The sequence below is a fragment of the Micromys minutus genome, assembly GCF_963924665.1.
Source record: "Micromys minutus genome assembly, chromosome: 6".
NCBI classification, from domain to species: domain Eukaryota; kingdom Metazoa; phylum Chordata; class Mammalia; order Rodentia; family Muridae; genus Micromys; species Micromys minutus.
The window spans coordinates 74,514,013-74,526,343 of record NC_137975.1 but is presented as its reverse complement, the minus strand read 5'-3'; the positions used below and the strand labels follow the sequence as shown (position 1 = coordinate 74,526,343).

At 44.9% G+C, this 12,331-nt stretch overlaps 1 protein-coding gene across 4 annotated transcripts in view; it reads left to right on the top strand.

Moving 5' to 3' along the window:
* CARMIL1 (capping protein regulator and myosin 1 linker 1) overlaps window positions 1-12,331 on the top strand; it is a gene marked incomplete at both ends in the record, with an annotated part of 248,123 nt that overhangs the window by 146,800 nt on the left and 88,992 nt on the right. For all 4 annotated transcript variants that reach the window (XM_080918584.1, XM_080918582.1, XM_080918581.1 and 1 more), the window contains 4 exons: window positions 1,869-1,955; window positions 7,070-7,173; window positions 9,287-9,364; window positions 9,495-9,571. In XM_080918584.1, coding sequence (XP_080774710.1) covers window positions 1,869-1,955; window positions 7,070-7,173; window positions 9,287-9,364; window positions 9,495-9,571 — 346 coding nt within the window. The remainder of the gene's footprint in view (window positions 1-1,868; window positions 1,956-7,069; window positions 7,174-9,286; window positions 9,365-9,494; window positions 9,572-12,331) is intronic.

Below are 12,331 nucleotides of genomic sequence, written 5' to 3'. Positions count from 1 at the left end.
TTTTATTACAACCACATAAGATTTGCTTGAGTTTGTGATTTTGATGTGTTTTTTTCCCCCATGTTTTTCTATTTTGTCTTTTAAGTACATTTATCTAGGTATGTCTCCTAGCATCTGGTATTTTTATTCAGATAGATAGGCCATTTTGACTTTTGGATATTTAAAACATTCATAGTTTTATACAGTTTTTTAAATTGATTTTTTAAAATTAAAAAAAAATGATATGACATTCTCTTTTCCCTGCTTTCCCTCTATCCTATTTCATGTCCCTTTGCACCAATTTCTTCTGTGTCCCCCCCCAACTGATTTCTCATTTTTATTACTGCTACATACATACATGACAATCATATAAATTTATAAAATGCATGAATATACAATTTTTAAAATTTTTATCAAAAATATATAAACGTGCTATGACCATTTAACTGTGTTTCTGTTGATTCAGCGTTGGCCACTCTGTACTGAGTAACCAGTTAAGGGACTCATCCTTTGAAGAGGCTAATCTTCCCTCCTTCCACACCCATTAGCTGCCTGTAGTTTTGTTGTCTAGTGGTGGCGTCCCATGGGATTTCTGCTTCTCATTAGGATGTCAGTGGACATTATTGTTACTCAGGCAGACGGATTAAGGAGTTATGGGTGAGTCATTTCGAGAGATGGAATCTCTACGTTCTGTTCTCCGGCTCTTGCAGTCTTTGCTTCCTATTCTGTGATGGCCCTTGGGTGGAGTTGTGCTGCGCTCTGACCCATCCTGGCTTTCTGTAGGGATGGACATTTGCTGTCAGCAGAAGCTTTGAGGAGAGGCGAGAGCTACTCTTATCTGTTGGCATAAGGACAAGATTTGGAACAAAGAGAGGGATTATGATGGTGTGTTAAAGTGACTGTAGTTGGCTAGGTTTCTAGTACCAAACACAGTTTTCCTCCTATTGATCGGACCATAAGTCCAATGAGACAGTTGTTGGGTACTGCCAAGGTGAAGGCCCTATTGTGTCTGGAGGGCTGTCTTGCCCTGCTGGGCATTGTTGCTGTTCATTGATGTTACAGCTGGAGAAGAAAAACCATTGGTTGCTTCCTTTTGTTCGCAAGTTAGAGGTTGATAGGTTAGATCTAACTGGAATCTTCTAGTTCTGTGCCTAAAGTGTCTTTGGCAGGCAGCCAAGAGTAACACCAACAGCATATCACTTGGACTAATCTGATGGACAACTTGAGTAGAGGGTTCTCATGTCTGGTACTTTTTCTTTCTTTCTTTCTTTTTTTTAGAGAGTCTATAATTCTTGTAGGGAGCATAGTTCACCTGCAGTCCGAGTAGAAAGGGAAAGCCCTCATCTGTTCTGTATTTGCATTTAGAACACAAAGTTCCCTTGAAGTTCCAAGGTCTGGAGCTGGTATTTCCTGTCTTCCACACTGACCATGAATGTTAGAGAACACCTGACTTCAAACATGAGAGTTTCTTTGTCATCTTTTTCCCCCAGCTACAAACCTCAACCTGATGGAGTTCAAAGCTTCTCGGATGCTCTGTTAGAGGTTGCAACCCATAAGCTAATTCAGCACAGGAACTCATCTGGTAATAGTGAAGCTGCTGCTTGAGTCGTTAAAACTACCCTGTTCCTGACAACAGCAAAACAGCATCTGCTTATCCCAAAGGAAAATCAACTCATTGAAACAGGGAGTAGTAAGAATAAGGTTTTAGACACTGTGTTAGCGTCTGCTACTTCTTCAGCTGGGGAACGGCACAGAATAGCTACAAAGGAAGCTCTGACTACAGACAGAACAGTACAACCACTTTCCCAAAATCACATTTACTACTTACACACTGCAAAACAGCCATGTGTCTAAACATTGAAAATTCTAATAGTCTTGTTTTTCCCCAGGTGTGTCCTCCTTAAGTGTTCAGTTCGCCAAACTCCCAAAGGGACTGAAGCATCTGAACCTGTCTAAAACCTCACTGTCACCCAAAGGTACGGCTACGCCATTTACTTTCTACTGTGGTTCTGACCTTTATACCTGCCGCATTTGAACAGATATCACCCTGCCGTGCTGTTAATTATGATATACAGATTACATCATGACAGCAGTTTTAAAGTAAAAATATATTGTACAATTCAGCTCTGATAATCTAAATTTAAATGACTTTGTTATAGAAAGTGATTTTGAAAATAAATATATGTGCAGTCCTAATTTTTAAATCTTTGAGCCAGGAAGCACTCACTCACTGGCTGCCTCTGCCCTTGCTACTCGCTTTTCTCAAGGCACCTGCTAATGTTTTTCTTGGTTCATTTTTGGCAAACAATATTGATTTCCCCAACTGTCAGAGTGACCAGAGACTTCATACACAGGTGCTGGGGGCTTGGGGCTGAGTCACCACCGTAGTTCCCGCAGCAGAAGGGTAACAGTACTAGAAAAGCCCCACTCTGTCTCTTCATTTGTCTCCACGCCTTGCTTAGTGCCTGAGCATCCTTTCATCATCAGAGCTTCAGGGGACCTGATGAAGTCTTCATCTGTGGTGGCCTCTGCTGAGACAGGCTTCCCACTTGTGAGATCAGAGACTCCTTCCCTTGTCTGATCACACCCAGGGTGTCACTGTCTCGGTACCATGTCCTTCCCATGAGAACAGCTTCCCTTGGGCCCACGCTGCCCTGGTGTCTGAATCTTCAGTTCCTGGCACCATGCCTGCACCATTGTGGGGTTCAGTGAGGCTTCTAGAATTGGGGAACTTGCCATATCTTGAGTGCTACTCTATGTCCCATCCTATTACCTGTGGCTGGAGCCTGCCTTTCCCACTTCCTGGTAACGGCTCTTCTCATCTCTGTTCCCCATTCACTTGCTTGTGAGAAAGAAATGAATAGTCACTTTGTTATAGTTATAGTAACAGTAATCGTAGAAGTAGTAATAGAAGAAGAAGAAGAAGAAGAAGAAGAAGAAGAAGAAGAAGAAGAAGAAGAAGAAGAAGAAGAAGAAGAAGAAGAAGAAGAAGAAGAACTAGAAGAAATAAAGTAGAACAACTAGAAGGAGAAAGGAGGAGGAGGAGAAGAAGAAGAAGAAGAAGGAGAAGGCAAGGAATTATTCAATGAGTTAACAAGCATGGTAATGCTTTAGACACTTTAATCAATACCGCCAGCAGCTGCCACCACTCCCTACCATGATCATAGTCACTGTCCTCTAACTGTCACACTCAGCACCACCATTGTTATCTCTGCCACCTTCAATGTCACCATCTTCACTGTTATATTCCCCAAGTGCTGAGGTTATGTCACCCTATTTCACCTCCCCAATCACTGTCACCAAACCATTACCATCCTTGCTTTCGCCCTCATGGCTACTGCTGTGACTGTCACCCCCACAGTCACCACACACCATCAGCATCACTATCCGTGTGACCCATGTCAATGTGACCATCACGATCACTGACACCACTGCTACCCACCATCGCCGTCTGCATCATGACCCTGATTGTCACCGTGTTGTGCTGTCACGGGTTACTGTATCCTTTTAGTCAAACATGGGACAGCCTGCACATGCCACCTGCCAATTGTGGGCTGTTACTGTGACGTTTGGCTTCGTTAAGACTTTCTCGCTGAAGCTCCTACCCCTGGATTCACGTTCCCCACATCTCCTTCCCGTACTGCGTCCATTGCAAATCTCTGTTTTAACAACACTGCCCATTTGGGCTTTGAGGCTCTGGCTGTTAGAAGCATTGCTTGTCCGGTGCTGTGCCTGACACCAGCCCCGCTTCAGGCTGTTACCTCTGATTGTACTTCGGTTAAACATTGGTAGGCACACTTACTTTCAGCCTGGGCGGTGACTCTGTGATTTACTTAGATTTACTTTAGGTTCTTCAGCAATGCTGATGTCACTGATGAGAGTTCGGCCACTAAATTTGCTTATTTACTGGACTTTTTAAAAATAAGATAAATCTCCTTAAGGAGAATCATTAGCTCAAAGAGTACGGGTATTTCAGAGCTTTCATATGGATTCTTCCCCCTCCCAGGATTATGTTTTATAAATCTGTGTATGTTCTCACCGGCACTAAACATTTCTCTTTGCATTCTCTCCCCACCCCCACCCTTTCATGTAGCACAATTTGGTCTTGGACTCCTGTAGCTCAGGTTGGCTTCTAGTTTATGGCAATTCTCCTGCCTCAGCCTCCCAAGTGCTAAGGTTATGGTCATGAGCTGCTATTCTCTCAAGCAAGTGAGGGTCTGATGTCCCTCTAACTGCACTGGTTCTCAATCTCCCTCATGCAGTGCCGACCCACCTCCAACCATAGAACTATCTTTGCAGGACTACATCACAACTAACTTTGCTGCTGTTCCAAATTGTAATGCGAACATCTATGCTGTCTGGTGGTCTTTTGGGGGCCGTGGCCTATAGGTTGAGAACCATGAGCTTAGGGTGCTTATCTCACTTCCCATGATCCTTTGTGCATCTACTTGGAATGTGGTTACTTGGCATTCCAAGTCAATTTTCTATTTACGGTGTCAATCTTTTTTTCTAAATGTATATTAACATGCACTGTGTTCCTTTATTTGTTAATTATGGTAAAACAGAGGGGCACAGTCATCATCTGTCCTTGGCAGGACAGGTTTTGGTTCTGAAGTAGCCTGTCTTCTTCCTTCCTACCCTGTCTGGCCAGTGGGGCCAGAATAGCATAGCTGCACAGGCAAATCAGGGGGTTTTGGGGTCCGTGGGTCAGGACAACCTGACCCTACTTACTTGTCTCTTTCAGGTAATGTAAGAGTTCATATCAAATTCTGTTTTATAAAATAGGGTCCATAGCATTTTCCTTGTAAGACATGAGTCTTGAATTGTTCAATTTGAAAGTCATGGGCTCCTTAAAGGCGCATATGTAGGTTCTGAAAGGTTTCGAGTCTCATAATTGTGGTTTTAAGTTTCTAACAAATGTGACATATTTTAGTTTCTAGAAGACATGTATATTCATGGATCTATAATAGAAGGCAGATTGTTTTTCATCTCCCCATGGCCCCTACCACGTGCACCCTTACTCACCTCAGACACTCACTGCTTGATGAGTTTCTGGACTCACACAAGCATCCTGCTGGCTGGCAGATGATGTTAAGACACAGCCATCTGGTCCCACCTCTTGCAGCTGTAAACCCTCCAATCATGAATACGAAGTGTGGTCAGAATTCCACAAAAAACCGAAGCCGAGGATGGCATGCCAATCTGTGATGCATGTGGGTCGTAAACCCTGAGTTTCTCCAGTCCTATAGCTCTGTAACTTTCTGTCATTTATGAGCTTATTAACACAGGCTGGGTGTGAACATGGGCTCAGGAAGGGAGGGACCCTTCTGCTTTAGGAACACGAAGCTGGGCTGGTAACAGGGTCTCTCTGGAGTCTAGTCAGAGGCTGGCTACCTGCCAAATGCCCCACTTGCCAAGGGCCTCTTTGCTGTCGGGATTAATTTGGCCTTTACATTTTGGAATTTATTCATTGGGTTTTTTAAATGCTTCACTTAAATACATGGCTTTTGAAATGGTTTCTCCTGATGCGCGTCTGGTATTCTCCAGATATTTTAGGCTCAGTCATTCCATTAAAGAGAGACTGGTGAACACTGGGGATTGGGGGATGGCTGGGGAGAAAGCACAGCCCTTTCATTGTAAGTGTGAGGTTCTGAGTTTGATTTTCAAGTCCTACGTGCAAACCAGAACAAAAACAGGCCTGGCGGCAGATACTCATCAAGCAGAGCTGAGGAGACTGGTGAATCTGGGGCTTCTCAGCCAGTCAGTTTGACTTAAATAGTGAGCCCCGGGTCGGTCAGATATCCTGTCTCAACAAAGTGGACAGCTCCTGAGGTTGTCCCATTATCTCCTCATGAACACACATACCCCACCCACCCACACATGAACATGCACACACACAGAAAGATGAACAGAGGCAGCAGCATAAAAGAAAGGATGTTGCTGATTGATACACACACACACACACACACACACACACACACACACACACACAGCATCACTTAAGGGATACTGACCATGAAAGAAGTCTGTACTCATGGTAATATGTTGCCATTTTTGTTTTTGTGTTTCTGAGATGGGTCTCAGTGTATAGCTTGGGCTTTTTGGGTTTTTTGGCAGTCTCATATAGCCTGGTCTCGCCTCAAACAATGTAGTTTGGGCTGCCTTTTAAACTCGGTATCTCAGATCTAAACTGTAACTTAAAAAAAGGTATATTTCTTTTTTTAAAAAAGATTTATTTATTATATATGAGTACGCCGTAACTGTTGTCAGACACACCAGAAGAGGGCATCAGATCCCATTACAGATGGTTGTGAGCTACCATGTGGTTGCTGAGATTTGAACTCAGGACCTCTGGAAGAACAGTCAGTGCTCTTAACCACTGAGCCATCTCCCCAGCCCAAAAAGTGTATTTTTGTGATGGTCATCTGAACCACAGATGCAGAGCCCACAGGAATGAAAGCTCCCTCTGCTATCTGTCTGTGTTGGTCACTGAGCTAGCCTGTAGATGGTCAGGTGACACTTTTGAGTCTCAGATACCTCTGTCTAGTATATGTTGGGTTTTCAACAAAATATTAGAAGCATCTCTCTTTCATATATATATATGTGTGTGTGTGTGATATTATTTATATATTTACATTATATATAATTTTGTAATAGATATAGCATATACTTATATATTATATAATGTAATCTATTTATGGGTAGAAAATATACGTGCACTTAAATGGAGCAGTATATTCCTCTATCAAGTTTCCAGTACTTAAGCATGCCCAGTATTTGCAAGTCCAGAATCATCTGATAGGATGAAGTATAGGCTCAAAATCATCAGCTACATGGTTTCTGTCCCTCCGGGACTTGAAAGTTAAACACCTTCTGTCCTTGGATAACTTTGAAGACTAAAATGCAGGCTGCCTGTGAGCCGTCTGACTGCGCAGAGGAACTGTCCAGGGAGCCACAGTCAGTGGTCCTTTTCAAGACAGCACTCTGCCCCCTGGGTCTGACTTGACTATGGGGTTGTTTGTGGAAACTCAGGAGCCTCATTCTGCTTCTGAGCGTGGATGCTGAGCTTTGATACTTTCCCTTGTTCCAGGGGTGAACAGCCTTTGTCAGTCCCTCAGTACCAACCCTCTGACTGCCTCTACCCTCACCCACCTGGACCTCTCAGGAAATGCCCTCCGCGGAGATGACCTCTCGGTGAGTTTTTCACACATCCAGCCCCTGGAGCGGTCATTTCAGAAAGTCTGTCATCGTTTCTAACCCTCCTGTCTCAGCCTGTCCTTCTCTACCACGCTCTACAATCACATTAGGAGCTAGTGAAGTGTCGGGAAGACTCCAGAGGCTGTCTTAATTGAATTTACCTGTCATCATAATTAAGTTGTTTTCTCACTTAATGATGCTGAGGTTCAAATCCTTTTCGGAAATGCTATTTCATCATTAGATAGTGTTGTTGGATGCAGGTGCTGTTTGTTTTGAGAGAATGTGTCGGCCTGGAGCCCACCATGCAGTCAGCCAGACTGGCCTCCCGCCCACAGTGACTGCTCTGATTCATTCTCTCCAGTGCAAACGTGGGGGCACAAACATCAGTCTTTATGTTTGTTTATGTTGCTGTCAAAGGGGGCCATTAGGATAATGTAAAATAAGATAAAAGTTATCAGGAGCTACTCGTTAGAGTTTGGTCATGAAGGCAAAATAGACAGCCAGACAAATAGATAGACAGACACAGGCAGACAGACAGACAGTGGAGAGCTAGACTGAAGAGTGAATGAGGAGGGACACAGTACATTCCTAGTACTCAGGAGGCTGAGACAGGAGGATAGCCATGAGCTCGAGGTAATCCTGTGCTACAAAGTGAGCTCCAGGCCAGCCTGGGTTATAGAATAAGACCCAGTCTCACGACATAAAATAGGGCCTGGGGAGGTGGCTCAGGGGTTACTTGTGTTTCCTATTCCAGCAGAGCATCTGGGTTTGCCCCTCACGGCAGCTCACAAGCACCTGTAACAGCAGTTCCAGGGGACCTGATGCCCTCTTCTGATCTCTGGGTTCTTGTGTGTGTGGATATATGGTGCACATACATACACTCATCTGCGTACTCATAAAATAAGTATTTTAAAATGAAATAAATGAAACTAAAGCAAAGGCAAATAAAAAGAGGCCAAGATTAAGTATTAAGACTCATCTACAATAGGAACAGGAATAACAATCCCCACTTCCTGGTCCAGGGGGTACAGCTTGTTCCTGTCTGCCTCTGGGTACAGTGGAGTGCAGTGAAGGGCCAGTGAGCATGGGCTCCCAGCCAAGGGCACACCAAGGCTCTAGAGTCCTCAGCAGGCGCACACACTCACCTGGCCTTGTGCTCGCTGGAAAGCCACAGGCAAAGGGCATCCTCACTACTTCAGGGGGAAGAGCTCCCCCTTCTGGTAGAAGGAAGCAAAAAACCTCAAAATAAAATGCCTTAAGGGAGGTAGGTCACTGAGCCAGAGCCTAAGGGACTCTAAGTAAATGAAGGCGACCACGTTTCTGCTGAGCCAGAAGTCGAACCTGGGCCCCTGGTTACTCCAAAGTATCTGCAGGCTAGTTTATGTTCTTGTGAATTCCTCGCTGGCGAGGAATTTTCTGAAGTACCATAAAGTCACGCTGCAGCGTTTCCTGAGTGTTGGCTAAGGAATGAGGCTCTCTGAGCTCTTGGCATCAGAGATTTATTTCATTGTTTCAGGCAGGGTTGTGGGAGCTTGGGAAGTTTTAGGCAGTGGAGTGCCACCAAACCAATGTATTTAAGCAGCGCTTGAATTTTGAGTTCTTTGGGTTTTGTTTTCCCAATACTTTCCTCGGGACAATCGTGTTAGATTTTTGGAAGTCACTAAAGGTGAAGAGAACATTATTGTGTTGGGGAGAAGAGAGCACAGCCTGAGAGCATCTGTGTCAAATTCAAGTAGCACTTTTCTCAATATTTGGAACAGTGACTTGGATTTTGATAGGGTGACTGCAATTCATGGGGTATTTTAGACTCGGGAGTCAAAGTTAATTAGCGGTGCTCAAATTACAGAATAAAAATCGAACTCATCAAGAAACCAAAGTCTTGTGTAAAGGGGGGAGGGGTGGACGGCAGTAAGTTTCCTGAGTTTACTTTAAGTGCCCTTTGGGGTTTTGCTCCTAGGGAAGGGAATTGAATAACAAACATCTGCAAACCTTTCTGAGAAACAGTCTAGTCGGTCCGGGCGTGTGGGCGACTGTGCTTTGTCCGAAGCACTGACCTGCCTGTGTCTCTCTCGAGTGTGACATTCACTTGCATTTTTTTTTTCCTTTCCAGCACATGTACAATTTTTTGGCCCAGCCCAACGCCATTGTTCATCTGGATCTGTCTAATACTGAATGTTCTCTGGAGATGGTAATGCCTCTTTCTACCACTTTGTCTCTTGAAATGCCTCTTTTGATGGGATGAAGGCCTGGCTCTATAGTGAAATATTCTCACTGACCTAGGATTGTGCAAAGGTGCTAAGGTCCCACTTCTTTCTCAGGTGTGTGGCGCTCTCCTCCGGGGGTGTCTTCAGTGTCTGGCCGTGCTCAATCTCTCCAGGTCCGTCTTCTCTCACAGGTATGTCTGTCCCCTGTTACCATTGCTGCCTCACAGTCACCTGAGAAGTGTTGTGAGGTTGATGAGCACAGAGTGATTAATGAAATGGGAATCTGTGGTTGTCTGAGACAGGGCCGCACACTACAGCCTGGCTTCAAACTCACACCAATCTTCCTGCCTCGGCCTCCCTAGAGCCGGGATTACAGATTTGTAGACCACTGTACCTGTCTCGGAAAGTCAATGTGATACACAAAAGATAAATCTCAAATGACTCTTAAATCATAGCTGTAAGTTTGGGGCCTTGAAAGTTTAAGGTTTTGGTTGCTTTGTTTTGAACCATGAGCTTTAAGGGTCTTGTCTCTGACTAGCCTGTTTATATGAGCTGTGTGGTAGCGTGTGGTTTCACAAGTGTGGACAGGTACTCTGTCTCCAGCTTCTTCTCAGCGGTGAGGTTAAAACTGAGTATGAGCAACCTCAAGAACAAAGAAGAACGGGCATCCCGGAGCTCGTGTTTGCCATTTGCAGGAGGTGGGGGCTGGGTGATGGAAGGCACTTTCTCCTCACAGGTACAGTGTTCACGGCCACTCCGCGTGGCCAGCTCAACCCTCATCGTGTAGGATCATGGGCTCACAGCATGTGAACATTATACTCTTTAGTGATCTGGGTCCTGCCTAATAGCTGTGCCTTCTCCATGATTATACATTTAGTCAGTCTTTTTAAAGCCTTATTTATTCAAGGGAATAACTTGACTCACTTAGAAAATTCAGTTTGGTGGCATGCTTTATTCTGTTCAGTGCCTTGCAAGCATGCCAGCATATTTCTAAATATTTTGGGTCCATTGCTTCAAGAGTAATATGGACGTCTCCCATTTGAAAGCACGTGCGCATAATCCCAGGGAGCAGAGGCCAAGAGGTGGGAGTTCAAGGTGATCCTAAGTTCACATAGTGAGTCTGAGAACAGCCTAGACTACCTAGAACTCTGCCTCAAACAAGCAAGCAAAACAAGATAGAGAAAGAGAGAGACGAGCCTTTATATACCAAAAGCGCGCCTCAGATTCCTCAATAGAGTGTAGTGAGAGAATATCAAGTCTGACAGAGGCATGGGGAGAAAGTGTTCATCCAGACTGCCCTGTCTTGTTTAGAGGCAGGTCACAAAGCGTCACTGTGACAGAGCTATAATTGACTGAGGGACTGAATTACAGGATGACAGCTCATCTTATAGTGGTTTTTGTATAATCAGCTTTTCTGGGTTCAGCCGCTGTGAATTTTGCCAGGATTGGTCTTCAGTGGTCCTGTCCTTGGCTTATAGCAGAGCGGCGCTCACAAGGAGCCTTGTCGTCAGGGTGACAGATTATGATTAAGCTGTCACTAACCCAGCACCTTGCTTAGACAGACCTCTGGAAAGCCCTTGGTAACTGTTAAAATTACTGAGTTTGCATTGAGTTTTAGGTTGTTAGCCAGGTATGTCAGATTTTGTTCAGGGAGGCTGGGTCATCTGTGTGTCCTCTGTGGGCTGGCCATGTCACCTTCAGCCTGGAAAGAAGCATCCTGTATCCAGAAGATGTAACTGGCTCAGAGAGCTGCTTTCTGAGAGTCACATCAGGTCCTTTCACACGCCATTGCTCACCGAGGCTCATGGGACCAAGCCACCTGTCACTGGGGTGGAAAATGGTCACTGTCCTTATAAAGGGACAAGGTTATTAGGGAATGTTAAAGCAACATACAAGCAGATTAGGAATAGAAGTCTATCCAAATATCAATATAAGCCACATCTGCTTACCAACATTTACAGTATACAACATACAGTATACAACAAGCACACTTGCTTACCTAGACTACACGAGCTGCCAAGCTCTACCATTTGGAAACAGCTCTCTGAGATATCCAATGTCATGTATCCACCCAGAACTCAGTTAATCCCTCATCCGCCTCTTTCTCTTCTTAGGTAAAAATTCTCATGGCTTGCATGTTCCTTTGCAAGTAGCTGCGGACTGTTACGTTTAACTCGTGGCTTTTAAAGCTCTCAACGATGGCTTGGGTTTTCAAAGACCTCTGCACACGTAAACTGCTGTTGCGCATTACATGGCAGACCCCTGAGAGGCCTGCTGCCTTCTGTATGACCTGCAACTGTATAAGCGGCATCACGGGCATCAGCTGAGTGCTCCATGCTGCTGGGTCATTCAGGGTTCTTAGAGAATGGGGCAAGCTAAGCCTGCACACTGCACAGTGGAGGCTTGAGGTCCGTTCCATGGCAAACTGTTAGAGTACAGGTTTGACTCAACAGTATGTATTGATCTGCTCTGATATAGCAGGAGAAGCACCGTCCAGACACTTCATCTCCCACATTATAATAATGTTGGGCCTAAAATGAGTAGGTTTATGGTGTGTATGTGGTAGACAGATAGGTTACTAGGTCACACTGGTGGGATGCCATTCACCTTCTGTGCTGTTCCTCAGTTCCACTCATTGACACTACCTGTTGATCTAACGCTTCAGTTGTATGTGTGTGTGTGTGGGGGGGTGTTAATCTATCATCCCTGTGATTGGCAGGCAGAAGCAGGAACAGAACAAGCTTCGGGCCAGCCTTGGGTACCTAGTAAGACATCAAAACAAAATGGCTCATCTCTACCATCCTAGCACCCGGGGGACGGAGATAAGAGGCCGGTTTGGGGCTATCTTTGGCTATATGATGGATTTAAGAGCAGACTGGGCTACATGAAACTGTCTCAGGAACAGAGCCGGGTGTGCCGCTCGGTGTCACAATGCTGGCCTCTCACGCGTG